Raw genomic sequence first — 20,580 nt, forward strand, 5'->3', positions numbered from 1 at the left:
TAAAGCGCATGTTCACCCTAGGGTCTCTTGGCGCAGAAATAACAGATGTTGATTGTCACCCAACCCATGGTACTTATGTCATCGACCGCTGAAATGCTGAGCGGATCCACCTGTATTTAAACCTTTGGCCATGTGTATTTGCTCATCTGACAATGGAAGGAGAATAAAGGATCAGGATTTATTTTTTGAGTATTTCCTCCACCTTTGCTTTCCCAAACAATTCTTTACTTACTTCCTGTGGACCTCCTTGTCCTGTCTTTGTTTATTTACTTCATGATCTTAAACCGGCTCAGGGCAGCAAGACTGGCTCGGTCAGCATTTGTATGGTGGTGTTCTTTTTTGTGTGCAAAAGATCTCAGGAGGTCGCTCTGCCTTTATTCAGATATACTATGGCGGTATTTCACAGGGATGTGCACATGCTCCCATTCTTATTTGACGTGAATGTCGAACTTCAAGAGGAATTGGTGTAGTCCTTCGACTGCCTGACATTTTCCTATGCTGATGATGCTCGTCTCAGTCTCAGATTTAGGAAGTCATCTACTAATACCATTAGTCATGTGAGCGAGTGTCTCTGTAGGTTGGTGGATATTCTACAGTTGACAGACACTGGACTCGTACAAGACCAATATTCCTATTGATCTGCTGACCACTAGTCTTATTGTGTTGAGACACTTTCCCACTCTATCAGTACTTTCAAAATCTAGGTGTTACTTTTGATCCTGGGCTTATCTTTGAGTCAAGTGAACGAGATTTGGCTTGCAATTTTTTTTTCAACTTAAACCGCTATATAAACCACTTTCTTTTCTGCTCCATTCCATACACTCCACAGTAGCCGAAGCATGTTTACTCCCATATTTAGGCTACTAGAATTTTCAAGTAACCTAGGCTACCCTGCGAAGGCTGTTCATAAACTTAAAAAAATCAGAACCTGGTAGCTAGACTGGTCTATTGACTTAAGCGCTTCAATCATCAATCAACTACTGTGAATTGCTTTTAAAATCGCCGATTCTGTTGATCCCTCGCCACTCAGCTGATTGCTTGCTGACGTGGACAAGGTCTTCCAGCTGCCGCGACGTGATTGGCCTGTTGCCAGGACACGCCCACTAGCGAAGCCACGCCCCCTTTAACCCCTCCCCTCCTCCGCCACATAGCATGAGCCCCCACCGGAAGCGCAGCGGACGAGCGCAGCGGGCGCGACGAGTGCGCGCCGAAGGCGCGCCTAAGGCAAGCCCGTCTGCGCCCGTCCGCGCACGACCGGGCCTAGGGCCAGACTACATGCCTGTCTCAGCCGCCTTTAAGGTAAGCTATTCCCGCAGAGAGCTCCTCAGCCTTAGACCCACTAAAAACAGCTCATGTCTGGCACTACACGACCCCACTGTCCCTTTTTGCCGCTGTGACAAATGCAAACCAGGCAACCTCTCTCTTCCAAAGCCCCCCGCCCCTCCCCCTGTCCTTAAAATCTCGACCCTTAACTGCAGATCACTTCCCAAACATGCCCTGCTTATCAACCATCTTATTGTCGACCTTAAATTGGACATACTTTTCCTCACAGAAACCTGGATTACGGAGCACTCCAACGCTGACGTCGTCCTAGCTCTCCCCCCGGGCTTCCTCATCATGTCTCAACCCCGTCCCCTAGGTAGAGGAGGTGGATTAGCCATTATCCACAGGGACCACTTTATCTGTCGATCCAAAGACTGCGCGATCCAAGACTCAGAGAGCTGCCTCTTCACGATTCAGCTGTCTTCGACGAACTCCCTGTCAGGCCTTCTAGTGTATCGGCCGCCCGGCCACTTTGGCCCCTTCACAGCCGCCCTCCTGGAAACCGTTTCCTCCGCGGCACACCTGTCACCTAACTTCCTTATAACAGGCGACCTTAACATCCATCTCGAGGATCCCCTTGACACTGGGGCAACCGACTTTATTGACGACCTAGCGGCCTTGGGTCTGCTTCTCGCCAACTCTGAACCAACTCACACGAAAGGGCACCTTCTCGACCCGGTGTTTTCCAACATCCCTTCCCTCCTTTTCATCAACTCCCAACCCCTCCCGTGGACGGACCACTTTCTAGTCACGACCCATCTCCCTGGAGCTTTCAAAAAGCCTCAAAAACCCCCCACCTTCACCAGAGATAGAGCGTGGGCCAGACTCTCGGTGGAGGATTGGTCCACAGCCCTGGACGCTTCGACTCCCAGTCTTTCTGAGGACCCCTCCACCGCCGACTCCCAAGTCAGAGACTGGATATCCTCCACTCTCGATAATTTTATCCCCATAAAAAATCGGGAGATCAAAAACAGGATAAAAGGCCAGGCCCCCTGGTACACTCCTGACCTCAGGGATCTACGCAAAGAGTGCAAAAAGGCCGAGAGGCAGTGGAGAAAGGACTGGCTCCACAGTAACAAAGACCTCTACAATAGTGCAGTTAGACGCTACAAATCAGCTCTCAAACTTGCTAAGGCAGGATTCTATGACAACAGAATACAAAACGCCACCAATTCCACAAAAGAAGCGTACCTGATTGTCAAAGAACTCCTCAACATTCCATCAGCACCTACCGTTTCCCATGCCCCCCCAGACAGAAGTAATGACTTTGCCTCCTTCTTCGACTCTAAAATCTCGCGAATATTGGACTCTCTCCCCAGTATCACCCCCCACATCTCCACTGATACTGAGGTCTGTATCAACAGCCCGCGGCTGTCCTCCTTTAGAGCAACCTCCCTCATTGAGGTCTCCGCCACGTTAGCCAAAATGAAAAGCGGCTCCCCTCTTGACCCAGCCCCGGCCAGACTATTAAAAGCTGCCGTCCCCAGCATAGCTTCCACCATCAGGGATCTCATTAACATCTCCTTGCGCCAAGGCACAGTGCCGCCCAATTGGAAAAATGCGGTTGTCAAAGCCCTGCTAAAGAAACCCCATCTGAATCCTGACGATATGTCTAACTATAGACCCATATCACTCCTTCCCTGCATCAGCAAGATGGCGGAGAAACTAGTTAATTCCCAACTCTCCCAATTCCTTGAGACCAACAAAATCCTGCGCCCATCTCAAACTGGCTTTAGGCCCGGCCAGGGCACGGACACAGCCCTCCTCTCCGTCATTGAGGAATCAAGGCGCATTCTGGATTCAGGAGGATCAGTGGCAGTGATCCTCCTGGACCTCAGTGCCGCCTTTGACACGGTGGATCACCGTGTCCTTCTACATCGCCTGGCCAGGGCAGGAATTGTGGGCTCAGCACACGCCTGGATTAACTCCTTCCTATCAGGCCGTTCATTTCAGGTGTGGGACGGCAACTCTCGCTCAGACCCCCTTCCACTCACATGTGGAGTCCCGCAGGGGTCCTCGCTTAGTCCCACCCTGTTTAATGTCTACATGGCCCCTCTGGAAGACGTCGTGACCCCCTATGGGATCAAAATTGTCAACTATGCTGACGACACCCAACTTGTCGTCTCCCTCTCCCAGCTGGACAAACACCCAGACAGCCTGCGGAACTGCCTCCAAGACATCTATTCCTGGATGTGCGAATCTTCCCTAAAATTGAACGGTTCTAAAACCGAAATTATGCTCTTGGGCAACAAATGGTCATCAATCCCCGCCTCGGTGTGGCCGGACACCTTTGGTGAGATACCCACTCCAAAGTCAGAAGTCAAAACGCTAGGCGTTTGGCTGGAACCTAGCCTCACCATGAAGACCCAGGCAACCAAGACCGCTGGATCATGCTTTGGCCTTCTGCGGTCAACCCGTAAAATTCTCCCTCTCCTTCCTCCTATATCCAGGAAACTGCTGGTTCAAGGGCTCATCCTAGCCAGACTCGACTACAGCAACGCCGTCTACCTCGGTGCACCGGAGTCTACCTTAGCCAAACTCCAACGGGCACAAAACGCTGCGGCACGGGTTATAATGGACCTCCCCCCCAGAGCCTCTGCCAAATCAGCCCTCAAGGCCCTGCACTGGCTCCCTGTCCGCCAACGAGTTGAGTTTAAGGCAATGTGCACCAGTCACAAACTCATCAATGGTGCCGGCCCTGCCGCCCTGAAAGACCTTGTCGCCCCCTACAAAGCCCCTAGGGCACTGCGCTCGGACGACGAGCATTTGGCCATCGTCCCTAAATTTAAGAAGGTTCGGACCGGTGGCCGTCGCTTTTCGGTCAAAGCCTCCTCAGGCTGGAACGCACTGCCTCGCCATTTGCGTCTGGAACCCTGCCACGCTCTCTTCCGGAAAAAACTAAAAACTTTCCTATTCCCCAAATAATCTTCCGGTCCTTCCTCCTCTTGGGTTATCATAGCTATATAGCGCGGGGATGCCTCCGGGTCACCAGGCGCTTTATAAATTTATAAATAATAATAATAATAATAATCATATCCTGGCACCATGGCAGGATCTGCACCGGCTGCTAGTCAATAGATGCATTTAGTTCAAGTATCTGGCAATTTTAACAGAACTGGGTTCGGGTATTTGTCTAACCTATTAGTTCTCTACATCATATCATAAAGGTGTCTCATATCAGAAGATCAACATTTTTGTGGTATCTTGTTTTAAGCTGTCCGGATGCAGTGGTAGATCCTGTAGAGCTATGGAATATTGTTTCAGTAGGTCTGCAGTGCCTCTCGGATTTGTAACAGTTCTGTAGGAGCCTTATAGTTTTATTGTTTAACTGACCCCCCTCCCAACCCACACCCGCCACTCTTTTTTTGTGTTACTTTTAGATTTCCTAGCGGCAAGATACCTGCAGACAAATGCTAGCTATATAAATAATAAATAAAAATGTAAAAGACATACACGTGTCTAATTATTTCGCCGCAGTGTCTATTCAAAAGAACCATGGTCTGCCCAGTTGATTATAATCTGCCTCTTCTAGTGAAACAAATTATTGCAATGTTTTTTTAACGTTACTTCAACTTGAATGCTGACATGTGGAAAACAATGGAGGGCCTGAAGCGTTTTAGAATTGGCTTTAATAAATGTGTACTCATTTCAAATTTAAAATCTGTTTACATGTTTGTCATGGTTTTTTAATAATCTTTTTTTTAATATTTGGACTGGAATGATCTGGTATAAACTGCACATGGTGTGGACCTAATTTTGGTTACTGTTTTTATTCTCAGGTTGCACCAGAAGAGTTCAAAGCCAGCATAAACAGAGTAAATAGTTGTGTAAAGAAAAGCCTTCCAGTAAATGTTCGGTGGCTTCTCTGTGGCTGTCTGTGTTGCTGCTGTACATTAGGTTGCAGTATGTGGCCTGTCGTTTGTCTCAGTAAGAGAGTAAGTTGACCTGTTCTTGTTATTTCTTTATGATCTGTGCATGGAGGTTTAGAAACCTAATTTCAGGGCTTTGTTTCTTGCATAGTCCATGTGTACTGCAAATAACTTGGAGATCTGCAATAGTTTTCTGATTGCCAGAAAGTCAACTACAACACTTACATAAATATTCTCATTAACTAAATGACATACACATTTTACTTTTCTAGTATGATCTATTGTTATGATGAACTTTTGAAATTGGAGACAAAGAAAATACTGAACGTTCCCAAAATGTTAGCAACACTGTTTTTATTACAAATGTTGTTGTGACAAAATGGAATGTTAATTAGTCATTGTAAACTTTATCCCATTTGAAAATTAAGAGTTGAATTTACATGTAAAATATCAATTTACTTTAGTAATGATTTGTAAAAGTACTTCAAGTGATGTGTACGTCTCCAGTGTAATATTTTCTGTTTTCAAAAGCTAATAGAATATACTGTATTGCAGGTGGAAAGAAATATAGCATGCTTGTGACTACATTTTCAATAGTAGAAGTCAAATATACTACACTGGGTGTGTTTGAAAATTCAAGCCATCCTTGCCGTTTACTATACTTCTCTTTTTTCTGTTATGACTTTCTCACATGCTACCTCGAGCTTTTGATGTTTACACTTTGTTTTCCGTTCTGCTTTTTCTGTAGAGATCAAACTTGGTCTTTTATTTGTAAAATATTTGGCTAAACAGTACGTTAGGACTGCTGGGACTGATCCAGCCAAGCAGCTCTTTTGGTTCTGTATTTTATCATTTTCTCTCAGACCTTGACAACCTGTTTTAAATTATATTTGCAGTCTAGATGCATCACCTTTATATATTTCGGTATTGGTGATTATCGATTTCAGGTAGGAACCTATGTTTTTTTCATCTCAAGAAAAAGCAAATATGCCCTTGCCTAATGGATTTAGTGGTAATACGATGTGTCTACTGACAGGGTCAGAAACCAGCAGAATAATAAAGGTTAATAGGCAAGAAAGATAAGAACGAAGAAAGTAAGGAAGAGGAGATCAAAGAGGACCCCTACCCTTTTAATGGCAGATTGGAAAGTGAGATCAAGGTTCTGAGGATCAAAGGGCAACATGTCTGCATACCATACTCCTCAAAATAGGCACTTATGGTTGTACCTATATTATGGGCTGAGGTTGAGAATATGGTTAATTGGCACTTATATTGCTTGGGGATTGCACTGCGGTGTGTCAATGCAATGGTCCACCGACTATTGGCATGATAACATATACTACAGCCTGGACGTCTGTACCATATTCTTTCTTACAGGTAATTCCCTCTATAGTTGCGACAAGTATACGCCTGTCTTTAATTTCTTCCACATGCAAATTGCAAACACACGTTACTCGCGTCTTCGGGGGAAGTGGCTTCTTTGCTACCCACCCTTATGAAAGCCCAGGACCTCAAATAGGCCATTAGGTAAGCGCTGAAACATGTTGGTGTTCTAGGGTCATGGGACCATTGCATCCTGTAGTCCTATTTACTATTTTAAACACTCCCTCCCACCCCGCTAATAAAGGATACTTTTGGAGTGGGGAGGAATTTCATCTTTAAAGTTACATCCCCATACACTCTATCTTCATAAGTGCGCTCTGAAATATGGTTGAGCCCCCCCCCGACCTTTAGGAGTTGGGGTGAACCCAATGATGAAACATGTCACTACTAGAGTGAGTGAGGGTTATTAAAAGAAAAAGGGTCTTTTTCCTTTCCCACCCACAGTCGTGGGTGTGGTGCCTTTTGGCGTAACAACCACCCCTTAATCTCTTCTCTGTTTCCGAAGGAACCAGTCTTATTTCAGGGAGAATACTTTTTGTTTTTTTTTAACATATGTCAGGGAGGACTTATCCCTTCCATCCTCTTAATTGAGGACCTCTCTACCCTCCTAGGGTCCCCATCCGGGATCCCAAACCTTGTGTATAAGGTTTCCACTCCTTGCCCTTCCGTTAAATTTTTGGCAGCAAACTTGCCTCCCACAAGCAAGTGACCAAACCTGTTTTGCTGATTGGAATTGAAGAGTACATGATGTCAATAGGCTGCCACTGACATGTACCATTCTGGGATTTCTGCGACCAGTTGTTTGTTTTTAGTTAGTTAGTAAAGATTACTTTCTCTGAAATTCCTACCTAATAAGTGCTAATGTTGGTTAAGTTTAAAAACTAAAATATGTCTCATCCTGCCTTTAATCTTTCTATTGTGTTGTCTATATGGATGTGGGTGCCAAAGAACGTTGCTGTTTCTTTGTTTTATTGGGGTGAGCAATTTGCCCTTGATTTGGATTAGCAGAGTCTGGCATATCTTTGGGGAATTAATTAATGCCACGATTGTTTAATCTGTGTAGAGGTGGAGAGTAATCTGTACACTGTACAGTAGTTTAATTTTATGGCAGTATGAGACTTTGTTTGTTACAATATAAATGTATTGATGTTTCTGCCTGTTATTCGTTATTTGGGTTTTTGGATTTGGACCACCTCGGACCTGAAATCAAAGTGCCTTTACAACTTATTCCACATGGAAGCATGGCAAGAGTTAACTCTGATGTTAATTGTCTGCCAATAGTCAAAGAGATACAATGCTGAGCTAGGCAGTTGAAGTGAAGAGATAATGAGGACAGCCGCCACAAAAGAAGACTTTCAAGCGCCACCAAAGAGAAAACTTTACTGGACATGAATATAATCAATTTCAGTTCTGGGAATAGAATAGAAACGAGAATGATTTTTAGCAAGATTTGTTTTGTGCTTAGTTCATAATTATTTTGTACGTGTTGAGTTCATGATTGATTTAGTTTCTGATCAATGCGCTGCCAGCATGTGCACAATAGAGGATACTGAACTTTAAACATTTCTTCCGACTGCCTTGGTTAGAAGTTACCTGTCGGGTCCCTCCTGGATTTCAACTGCCCCCTCCAATATGTAATGTTTATTTCCATTCCTTGAGGAGTTTTATTTCCTAGCATGAGCTGATGTACCTCTCGGACACTGGCTATATTGCTTCATAAAATTTATTGAGACAAAGTTTGAATTATCAGTCTGGCAAAAGAGTGTACCCCTACATATCTCTATCACTCTTCCCCCCCCCCCCCCCCCCACCAACCATTTTTGGTCATGCTTCTACAGTAAAATCCAGTCTCCCCAATTTAAAAGTGCTGAAAATTCATCTCTTCATCATTCCATATATGTTCCTTTTAAACCAGCATCTTGGAGAACCCGGGTTTTTAAAACCATTTTATTGATTTTGAACATAAAAACATTGGAGAGTTTCACAGCCTTCAGTCTCTGCTACTGAAACAGACATTCGTGCGCAGGTCCTGGCCCATAACCGCCGCCGATATTTTTACTTCAGCAGTTATTATTTTGTCTGTGCTCTCAATAATCAAACATAAGTGTTGATCTTCTACTTGTCTGGTGTCTATTTGAAGCACACAGGTTTATGTGGAAGTGCACTATGTAAATGGTATTTCCTTCTAATCCAAATTGCACTGGATTTCATAGCTGATGAAATTTTCTATTGGCTGGTAATCCCACACAGGCCATGTCGGTGATAAGGGGCCTGCCTGCTTGAGGAAGGTTCTCCAAAGACTTCACCCGAGTTGCCTGCTGCACTCCGCCTAGGTCCCCAATTTAGCAGAGATGCACCGGATTGTGTTTTGGTGGCTGTTTATTCCCAAACTATTAACCAAACTATCGTTGCATATCAAGGAGGAAAGATAATCATCATACATTTTAAATGCTCTAAAAAAAAATAATAGCCAAGCATCTCCTCCTAGCTTTGCATGGAATTGGAAATTAGCGCAGGTTGCAACCTTGTTTTCCGTTTTCAATTTACGAGATTGCCTGTCATGTTCCAGTTAGTGATGTTATGCCTTACTCAATCGAAGTCTTGGTTTACACCAACTATTTTTGTTGACCTTAACAACCATTGTCAGAATATTCCCAATTCAAATAAATACATTTTACTAATATTCGATTTTCATATATAGTCACTTTAGTCATCTATAAAACAACCAATAAAATAAAGGTAATTGTACAGTTTGGCCAGAAAAGCTCTTTGACACTGAATTAAAAGTACAGTAGCAGCTTAATTATATTCCCTACTGTAACCACGGTTTTCAGCAACCTGTTTCTGACATAACCTTGGTTTACAAGGTTTGTAGATGTTCCCATTACTGAAATCCTGCCCCTTCTGTGTCTGTAAACTGTGCACATGTGACCACTCGCTGCAGGTGGTGAATTTCATGAATACCTGAGACCGGTACAGCCACAGGTCAATCAATCTGAATTTGTAAAGTGTGGCTAATCACCGTGAGGGTATCGAGGCACACAAGGCTATACTTCTTACCAATCCAGGGACAATTCTGGCTATCTCCAGTAGATTCCAAGGCTACCTCCAAGATAAGTCTGGGTAAACAACCAAGCTGATTTACGTTAAGCCAGTGGCCACCATTACTAATGAGGGGGTGCCAGTTTTCTACGGTACCTCATCACCATGGTCAAGCGCATATGACTACTCCAAAGACTGGTAACCAGTTTCATCTTAGTATTTAAGTACTGGTTGATGTTGTCTTTGTGAAATCCATCTCTTTAAGATTCAAGTCATTCCACTGTGTCATTTACTGCTGTAGTTTATAGTGTCTGAATGAAGACCTGTTACTCCAGTTGATGATTAAGCACCACCCGAATCCCTTAAGAAATATTTCTGCAATACGCCAGTCTTTGCAGCAGGCCAGTTGCAGTGGAGCTCATACGAAAGCAGGGTCCTGATGGGCTACTGTGCCAGCTGTCTGCAGCTGTGGGCCCAGATGGAGATGAGCTAGGCAACCATACATGATGAGCCGCTGCTACACTTCATGCTGTGCCTGACTCCTGGGGCCTTGCTGACCCTGCAATGCCACAACCTTTAGAAGAGGCTGTCCGCTCACCTCCCAAAACCCTCAACTGCCACCCGTCACTGGTGTTGTTTGCAGGTGGCAAAGGTACATTATCAAATGCTGGGTGACACTGAGGCTTCCACAACAAGAATCTGCTGCTCAACGTATTGCTTCTCAATAAGCAGCACCACTTTGATAATGTGGAATATGAGAAGGAGGATGGCTGTGCAGCAGGGAGAGGAGGTGGTGCACAGAGGGAAGAGCTTTGCGACCCTAAACAGACCTCCGAGCCTGCCTCACATAAGCATCACCCAATGAGCTCCAACTGCCTCATTCGAGCATCTCTTTGACCAGAGACATTGCATCACTTCAACTCTTTCATTCATGTTGTTTACATCTCCAGCCCTAGGAAGCTCGTGCTCAGTTGATAGTGACCTCTTGTGTCCCTCCCACTATTCTATTGGGATTCCACTGAAGCTGCAATAAAGTGCCTTGATCTCACTAGCGACTAGACTGCCATTTCACTGCAGTTACCTTTGTTCACTTGGTATGAATATGGAAACCATGTTGGTATAACAATGTCTCCCTATCTGTTCTTTTGTTGTCTTTAGTTTTAGTCATCTCAAATCCATATGATAAAGACTACAATGATGCTTTAGGATTGTTTAGTTGTGAGAGGTCTAATGTTGCTGTGTTACTTGTGAAACTGTTCATGAGTCACTGTTCTTTTGTAAACTGCTTGTATGCAGTAGTAGCTGGCCTTATGTAAATTCTCAGTATTTTTAGTTTGTATTTGTTGTTCGTAAGACTTTAGAAGTCTTGCACCACTGCAGTTTGGGTTGATTGAGCGGAATGTCAGAACATGTCTTGTGCTAGAGCTTTTATTAAAGAAAATTAAAAAAACTATCTGGGTGGTGCTCTGGGCGGTGCACCAGCGCTCCTCCTTTAAAGTAGTTTTAAATGAAGGATGGAGACCATTATTATTTACTGCAGGGTTGTGACTCTGACTGACATACTAGTGAGGCCTGGAGACATCTACAATGAGACTGTGCTAGCATGTTATATATTTATTCAAGCTTCCAAGGTGTGTCCGCGAGTGGTCTCTCTGTTTTTGCTTGTGCACACGGTCATCGGCACTCAACAGGTTCACACTCGCATCCTAGAGGAGAAGAGACTAGTTAACATTCGATACAGTACTGCTCAATAAACACGATTCTTTAATTTACTTTTTTGTGCTGTTTGTCCGTGGTTTGTGTTTTTGGTCGTAATGGTCGTTTAGTAGATAAACAATTTGACCAATGATTTTCCGGGTATGTGGTGTGCGTGAACTTTGTTAGATTTCTGTGGAATGCTTTACTAGAATGTTCTGCGTGTCTTTGATACATAGATGTGATATGTAATGTGTTATGGTATATGTTATGTTATGCAGATTTGTAGAGTGTGCTATCATCCGGGAGGGTATCCTGGCGCTGAGCAAGTGTGAGTAGTACACCTAGGGCCTAGTGAGACTACTCGAAAAGCCAGGTCATACGCGTCTTGCAGAATTCCAGAAGTGAGGAGGAGGATCTTGTGTGCAGCAGCAGGTCATTTCATGCTTTAGGAGCGATGTAGAGGAAGGCTCGAACACCAGATCTGGTTTACCTTGCCCGTTGGACTTGTGCATGTAGATGTCTGGATGAGCACAGTTTTCTGGCAGGATTCTGAAAGCAGATGTGACTGTTGAGGTATGCCGAGTCAGTGTTCTGTAGTGCCTTGAAGTTGTGGGTGTGGAGTTTGAATTGTGCTTTTTTGTGAATGGGGAGCCAGTGGAGCTCCTTCAGGTGTGGTCTATTGTAAGTGCGGCTTGGGAAGTTGAGAGTGATTCTGGCTGCCAAGTTCCGAATGGTCTTCACCCTTCTGGTAAGTTTCTTGTTGATCCCAGCACTGATGGTGTTTCCATAGTCCAGCATGCTTGTGAGCAGGGTGTGTGTGTGTGTGACAGTTTTCTGGGTGCTGACTGGGAGCCATTTCAAAACTTCTTCAGCATTTTTAGGGTATGAGGGGGTGATGGCATTGACTTGGGCCATCATGTTGAGTTTGTTGTCGATGATGATCCCGAGCTTCTTGGTATGGGTGGGTGTCATTCCTAGCTCTGTTGACCACTAGGTGTTGACTCACAGTGATGTGCTCTTCCCAAAGATCATGATTTCAGTCTTGTTGTTGTTCAGCTTTAGACAGTTGGTATTCATTCAGTGGGCGATTTCAGTCATTCAGGTATTGAAATTAATCCAGGTACAGGGTGTTTTGTCCATGAGGGAAAGAATGAGTTACGTGCCATCAGCATAGGAGAGGACGTTTATATCAGGAGTGGATGATGCTGGCTAGCGGTATCATGTAGGAGTTGAAGAGGATCGGGCTCAGGTAGGATCCTTGCAGGACTCCGTGAATGAGGTTGTTGGCACCCGAGGTGTATGGTGCCAGGTTGACTGGGTAATTCCAGTCAGGAAGGAGCAGATTCATCGGAGTGTGTCTTTGGATTCAAGTGTTTTGTAGGCAATGGAGTAGAATAGGGTGGGCAACTGTTAGATGATGTAGAAAAGTCCAGGAGGATGAAGGCTGCCGTGTCTCCGCTGTCCTTAGTCATTCGGATGTCATCTGTGGGGAGCAATGAGGGCAGTTTCCGTGCTGTGGTGGGGTCTAAAAGTCGGTGGTCATTGAGGTATTCGATGAGGTGGGTTTTAATGATTTTCTCTAAGACCTTGGTCGGGATTGGTCGCAGGGATATCGTTCTTTAGTTGACAATCGTTAAAAGGTCCGCTGAGGGTTTCTTCAGCAATGGAAGGACAGTTGCTTGTTTCCAAGCACCTAGGAAGGGCGCGGAAGAGGTGTGGCATTGTGTACCATGGTATCGATATAAAACGCCTAAACTGTGCTGGATGTATTAGAGGTGTCCTGTCTAGTGTGTTTTGTTGAATGTTTGTCTATGGCTTATATAGGGGAAAGGTGCAGTTATACGTCACATGGGAGCCTGTTACATAGAGTGCTTCAGCTTTATTTGGTGAAAATGTGTTCTATTTATTATTTCTCATTGGATATTGGTGTATGTTGTTCTGTAGTGCTGCTGGAAGCTGCATGATGACCAGATCTTAAGGTGTCTATTGCATGGTTAATTTATGCCAGTTGTTTTGATGTGTTATGCTGGGTGTTCAATTTTCTTGTCGGGACAATGCAAACTGTTTATCTCTCCTTTCCCAGATACATAGATCTGCATAGTTCGTGCCACAATGTGAAATTACCATGCTCTGTTCAACTGATACTGACATGGGCTGCAATAGAAAGGTCACTAGTCACGGGTTCTACACATGATGGCAAGAAAAGCAGCTGGGAATCAACAAGGGTAAAAAAGAACCCAGGTGGAAAGAAGGTGGATGTGAGGGTTCTGTGCCAAGGGTGTAAGCATCACTGCCACCTTCCATACTGTGCAGCACCATCCTCCCATCCCACAGCTTTTCCCAGACACCATCACAAGATAAAGTGCATATAGTTAGCCTGCTGATGAGAAAACACCTGCTGACTGTCAGTGGACCTAAGTAATACTATTTTGCTACACTTACAAGCCTATCATGGAGTTTAACCTCAGAGTGTAACTCAGCAGGCCTACCCGTCACCTGCCATTTTTGTGCCTCACAAAGCGAAGTCAGTTCAGCTCCTACAAGTCTGGACTGTGTCAACATCACAAAATGTAGCTATCCTTTAGGTTACGCAGAACCTGCAGGATTTTTTTCAGACAATAGAGTTACAGTCAGTTACATATAATAAACCTTTTTGATTAGGCCTCGCGCAGCAGATCTATCTGCCAAATGAGAGTGAGTAACAAAAATGTACAAGCTCGTTTTCATGCATATAAATTGTATTGTATATTTGTTGGGGTCGTCCTGTATTTTAAGGGGCAAGGTAGGAGGGAAAGGGAAGGCCTCCATGGACCAGGCCAGTAGGGACGTTTGTAGATTGGGGTGCGGGGGGTTGGGACCAAGGTACAAGAAGGTATGGAACACAATGGTTGAGACAGAATGTGGTGATCCATGTGGCGAGTTAAAGGATAGACTACTGAGCCTAGACTATTTAAAGGTTACATTCTTCTTGTAATATATTCTAGCAGGTGGGGCCCTGAACTGCAAATAATTTTTCACGCTGCTCTTTGCTGAAGATATTTGGCATCCTAAGTTCACTTTTTCCAGCACATCCAGGGGCACCATGGTCAATACCTAGGGGTTAGGTCCACCTATAGTACTGTGTACTATGCAAATAATTAAAAATGTTTTCCTCTTCACCAGTTAACGTCTCATTAGATAGGAAGAATGTGCTGTCACGATTTGATTTTCATGATGGTCCATGGTGTCTTGTTTGAATCAACTGAAGTTTCCTGAACCTTTTCTCTATGAGATCCCTTGGGTGTACAATTACAATACTTTGATCTGGATTATTGCCTTTGGTAGTAAGTGAGGGAAAACAGGAGGTGGCGAGATAGAGAAGACAGGAGGTAGGTAGGCAAGCTTGGGGGAAAGAGATTGAGTTACTATTACTTTTTTTTTAGACCGTTTTCCTGATTTAGCAGTGACTCTTATAGGACGCCTTATGAACGGTCAGATGTAATATAAACCATAGGTAACATAGTCACAACCCTGCAGGTTGTGCCCATGTGTATATTATAATAAATGGCTTTGCTTTTGATTTCATTGAAGAATGTTAGAGATTTTGTTTTAACAAAGTCAAGGATAATGGAAATATTAGGATGAGGCTTTATTTGTTGGTACAGTTATGTGTGCAAGAAGTGCTGTTTTGTTTTTAGTTTATTGGATGATAGTTTGATTACTTGAATTATATTAATTTTAACGGATTAAACCAATCGTTTTGGGTTGAATATAAATGACCTCTCTTTCCTACTAAATAAGCATTTACAACATTATAATAATAATACTGCTGTAGTAAAATCATTTAAATAAATTCTGAAAATAAGGTATGATGATAGTTATCATTTCATAGAAAGGTAAAAGCAAGTTAAAATTATTAAACTGTCCACTCTGTCATCAATGTGCACTTGTGCTGATAAAAAAGAAAGGTGCTGAACATGGATCCTTCAGAACCTCATCAGTTTGGATCAGATTTCCTAGAAGAACAATTCTTACCTGCTGTCGTTTCTTTTAAGAACAGTGTCAGCCAGGCTTTTACTGTGGCATGGTCGACCTTGTGAAATGCATACTTTGGCTCAGTAGCAAGAGAATTGACTGTAATCTCTGATCTGAAATTCGGAAGAGCTTGTCTTAATAACTAATGGGCTTGTTTTATACCAACCTTTACTGAAGCCTTGATGTAACAACCATTGCCAGCATCTTTAATTTCCGTGCTAGACAAGGTTAGCACAGAGATTCCCTATTATTCTGTATTCAGCTACAATTGCATTTGCTTAGCTGAGGTTGTCCTAAAGGTCTGTAGGAATACCTGAGCAGGCTCCACAGGAAAATAAGTCAAACCCCGGATCTGAGGAGTCTAAACATCTTTGCTTCAAAATCCTCCGACTTGGCTCCGTGGACAGAATGTATTTTTAAGCTCACTTTCAGAACTATAGGATTACATATTTTCTTCTATTTTTACTGGTCAACCAGAGAGTATAATCCAGTATTATGTGTCTGACAAAAATATAAGCTCCCAAAGCAGGGCATATTAAACTCCCATCTGTGGTCCTAAATTGGGAATGTTCCAAAGAATACATTAACCTCTTCAGTGCCCATGACGAGATAGTCTCGTCATGGAGCACGGTTGCGCTGTGCCCATGACGAGACTATCTCGTCATGAACCCCACCCACTAGTGCAACGCCCGGCACAGGAGGGGGAAAGGGCGTGGCACTGAAGGGGTTAAGGCACCACAATTCCCTGTCCAGCTCATTTTATCTTTTACAAATGCCCGGATTATGGGAGTTGTCTCTACCTCTCACAAACCCATGCTATCCCCAACAAGGGGACTAGTCTCCTAGTGCCCTGCTCAGTAATAGCAATAAAGTGCTTGTGTTTCTTCCACATTCACAATGATCACTCCTTGATTCAAATGTTCTTATCCGTCACTTGAATTTTGTTACACTTTCAATGTGATATCAATTTCATATTGAGTTTTTCAAGAGTCATGACTGCAGTGAAAATATTTCATTACAGCCTCTACCTCTGTTTCAATTTAATACAGTCTTGACCAAATGCAAGCTCATTCATTCGAACTAGATTCTAAAATTTGGCACACTTCAAAAGCACTTTATTTGTTATATTCTTTCACGGACGTCTCAACCATATTTAAAAGAAATTCTAGTGTTAAATCTTAAAAAGGACGTTGTTAGTTTCAGCCAATTCGATATTTCGGAGATAAAACAATAATGGAGGCCCTTGACAAACATGCAATGCTGCAGGCTCCGCCAGTATAATTCTGAGTCTTCGACCAACATCCTATGCAGCTGCTGCAGCCTGAGTAGAAAACACGACACCTTATTTGTCCCATCCTTTTGACGACGGAGGAACAGATCTTGTGCCAGATATGCAGTTATCCAGTGGTTTTGTGAAGTTAATAAAAACGCACTAGCGCAATTGGATGCCTATTCTGAAATTCAGACTCTCAAGATGTATTATGGGCAAAGTTCTGAAATTTGAATTCAGCTAGCGAAACTTGTTACCAGTGTAGTGACGACATGTTGAATTGTTTAGGTCCTCAAAACTTGTAGAGAAATTGCTGGTCTTAAACTGTTTTTTAGTTAGTTTTTTTCTCAATATTGTATTCATTATGTGGATGCATAAATGAGTTTTGCCAAAGGCTTTTATTAACTATGCAATAAACGTAGTATTATAATATTTATTCTATTTTTAATAAAGGCGCTTGCTATTTTCAATAAAAATTTGCTTGTTTGAAAAAAGGAGCTTTTCCTTTCTAACTTGAACAGACAATGTCATACAGAAAATACATAATGGATAATATGCATTATTATCAGGCCCACTAGAAAGATAACTAAAAGATACACAATTGATGGACGGAATGCAGAACAAATCAAAACCTTCACCCCTAGTCAAGAGTTAGTTTAATCACAATCGGACTATGGTGATACCTGCAACTTCCTTAAGAAAATAGATTGATATGCATTCTGTCCACTGTAAGGTTTGGGCATGTCGCAATTAGCACATATTACTGGGGTAACGATGATGTATTCATAACATATTTAACTTATATGAAACCCTAGACCAGCTGTCACAAGCGAGCCATTGATATGAGAACTGCAGGATAGAAATACTACCACACTTGGTGACCTATGTTCGAAGGGGGGATTCCCCCGTTGGCTAAATATTTGCAGAGGGGACTTTCAATACCCCTTGATGTATTCCTATGTGACAGATTGTGGGAATCTGTTATAGTAACCTTCCCTACGCCGAAAGACTGGAGGGTGCTCGGTCTCCTTGCCTCAGGTAGGACCCCTAAAAGAACAATCACTATAATGTATAATGAACCATGATGGATATACCTGGCGAGACAAGTAGGGCCAGGGACAAATTGTTGCATTATTTGGGACACCAACTAACAGACATGCAGTGGAAATACTGCTGAAGGCAAAAATGAAAGAAAAGAAGTCTTGAAAAATGACAGATATAAATTAATACACCAAATCCAGGAAAGGGGAGTTAAGTTTCTAAAGTGGGTTCCCTCCACTTCTAGCTGTTTTCAATATACCACAAAAGAGAGAACTCACTAGGGTCTGTGTTTTTCTTTCTCATTCATGCTATATCCTAGGAATTTTTTCTTTGTATAAAAAAGGACTCGCCCACTGGAAATGCCAGTGGCCTGCTTCATCATAGTCCTCACCCAGATACTGGCAGTATCTGGGTGTGCTCAACCTTAAACCACATGGGAACTCTTTTGTGGTGGGAAGGGTAGTGTAGGTTAGTGAAATAAAATTGCCTCTAAAACCCAAAATAGTACTTATTATGGTATCTTGTGGAATGATTAAAAACAAGACAGATGGAGCTCGTGGAGTAATTAATGGAACTCCAGCATCTAGAAAAGTCTAGTGCCCAAACATTATCAAATGGCTTGTATCAGGACAAGTGACCCTAAACCATAGTAGCATGAAAGTAATAGTGTATAAATAATATTGCTGTAAACTTTGATAGGCAAGTTCTCGCATGTACTGATCAGCTAAAAAAGCATGCAATTCATGAACATCCATATGAGGCACTTCCTCATCTAAAGGGATTTGTGTGGTTGCTTAATTAGGCCACATGAAGTCTTCGAGTCGGACGAATCCTGTTGTCGCACATTCGTCAAGGGAGTTGGTCCGCAAGCTACCTATATTGATGTCTCCAAGCTCCGCTGAGAATCGCACTGACGTTAGCAAGTTCTCTATTTTGTGGTATATAAATTAAGACTCTACAAATTCCTTCATCAGTCGTGTTAATACACCACTTACAATGTTTAAATGCAGTGGGGGGGATAACGCCAATTATGCAAGATGTAATACCCCAGAGGCTGTTTTTTTTTTCCATCTAGCATAGGAATATCTATTTATTGATGTGTATTGGAACCAGCTGTTTAGAATAGTGAATGAGGTAACAGAATCATCATTACAAGTAGAACCCCTAACCGCGCTATAGGGCTATGTAAAAAATGTGCCAATCCATAGTAGGAAACTTGTGAGCATATCCCTACTGCTGGGAAAAAGATGAGTGGCAATGACTTGGGGACCAGCTACTACAATGGTATAAAGCAGCCACTACAATGGCATTGTGTACGAGAGACTTAACCTTATGCAACACAAACTCAGACCTCTATTGTACGGTCCTGCCTAGGATGGCTTGTCCCAAAGATACATGGGAACCACTTTGACGATATCTTGCAAATCAGATTACAGACTAAAAGAGCCACTTGAGCCTCACACACAGGCCGAGACTCTAGAGGAACAGTAGCAGAATTAGACAATAACTGTATAATGTTTGAGTATTACAGGGAGGAAAAGTCAGGAATTGATTACAGTATTTTGCTATATATGACGTTTGTATGTGAATAATACCTGATCAGAACCGTGATAATTGTGAAAAGAGATGGCTATTACATTAACATGTAATAATCAGGGTGTTTTTTTTTCAATTTTTACAAAGGATATGAAGGTACTCGAAAAAACAAAATGCTGAAAACACTTAACTTTGAGCAGTGGCAGTTCAGCAAATTACATTTTTTATTTCCATCCAATGTACTCTCTAATCTCAACAAAGTGACTTTTAATATGCCAGTGCTTTATTTTTTCTAACTAAAAGTCTGCCTTTTAACTTTTATATCCCACTCTGTAAAGGCCATACCTGTTAAGGCATAATGTTGCTACCACAGAATGTATATAATTTGCATAATCTAGAATAACGTCAAACATGTCTAGCCATGTAACATATTCTGAATCACTTAATAAGATACAATGGGGTAGTCTCACATCTCTTGTGGGAGGGCATTCTAAGAATACATTTACAATGTTGAGGAGAGTGAAAGTTTTACTTAATGGAAACCATTTTTGCTATCAGGGAATGCGGCAAGAAAGTTAGCTGATGGTGTCAGCACCTGGTTTTTTAAATGATAATGGGTAAGGAAGGTTAACTCCGAGGCTGATTTTGATAACCAGGCCGTTTTACATTTTTCTCACTCTCGAAGGGAACATGATGGATAATTTTATCCATGCCATTGTCACTAAGAAGATCAGTATTTAGCTATCTTCACAAACATGCAGGACTGACATTGGATTCCATAGTTTGAAAATGTCTCCTGCTGATTGCGCGGGTTCTATGACCTACGAAACCTTTATCCTGCCTGTTAAGAGGTCCCACTCCACAATGATCTTCTTACCAATGTTTGTTTTTTGAACGATATGCTCCACTACTGCCCTAGGCGCCTATCGCTGCTATAATATTTCTGACCCAAATTCCCTCTGCAATGGTATTGTTTTCTCTGCTCTTGTCTGTTGGAATCATGTGTCTTCCCCACCCTGCAGTTCGACTAGCACATGTCATCGTTCCCCTTCATCAATATTTGTGGTGGCAGTAGGTCCCCGCATAGGTGCTTATTGGCCTGCACCATTGCAGGGTAACTTGTTTCTGTCCTGCTAGATTTGAGTAATTGTGCTGTGATATGGGAAGGAGTCATTAACTGTTCCGTCTCCAGAGTGGCCTGTATTTGTCTTGCTCACTGCGAGCTGGATGCTTTCTAGGAGGAAGATGTGTATTATTTGATATTATTGTCAAGACATTGGCACAAGGTGGTTTCATTTTGGAGATTACTGACATTAGTGCCATAGTTTACTTGCCTGATCTCTCATTTATTTGTATTTTTTTAAACGTGCACTCTTTTTAACCATTTGTATAGTCTGATTATAT

General features: G+C 42.8%; 1 protein-coding gene across 1 annotated transcript in view; it reads left to right on the forward strand.

Annotated features, from left to right (window-relative positions):
* CHIC2 (cysteine rich hydrophobic domain 2) overlaps nt 1-20,580 on the forward strand; it is a 196,876-nt gene that overhangs the window by 92,116 nt on the left and 84,180 nt on the right. Inside the window, exon 3 of the mRNA XM_085642094.1 lies at nt 5,103-5,258. Within this exon, the coding sequence (XP_085498220.1) occupies nt 5,103-5,258 (156 nt within the window). The remainder of the gene's footprint in view (nt 1-5,102; nt 5,259-20,580) is intronic.

Source organism: Triturus cristatus, chromosome 2_2 (genome assembly GCF_964204655.1).
Source record: "Triturus cristatus chromosome 2_2, aTriCri1.1, whole genome shotgun sequence".
Lineage (NCBI taxonomy): Eukaryota > Metazoa > Chordata > Amphibia > Caudata > Salamandridae > Triturus > Triturus cristatus.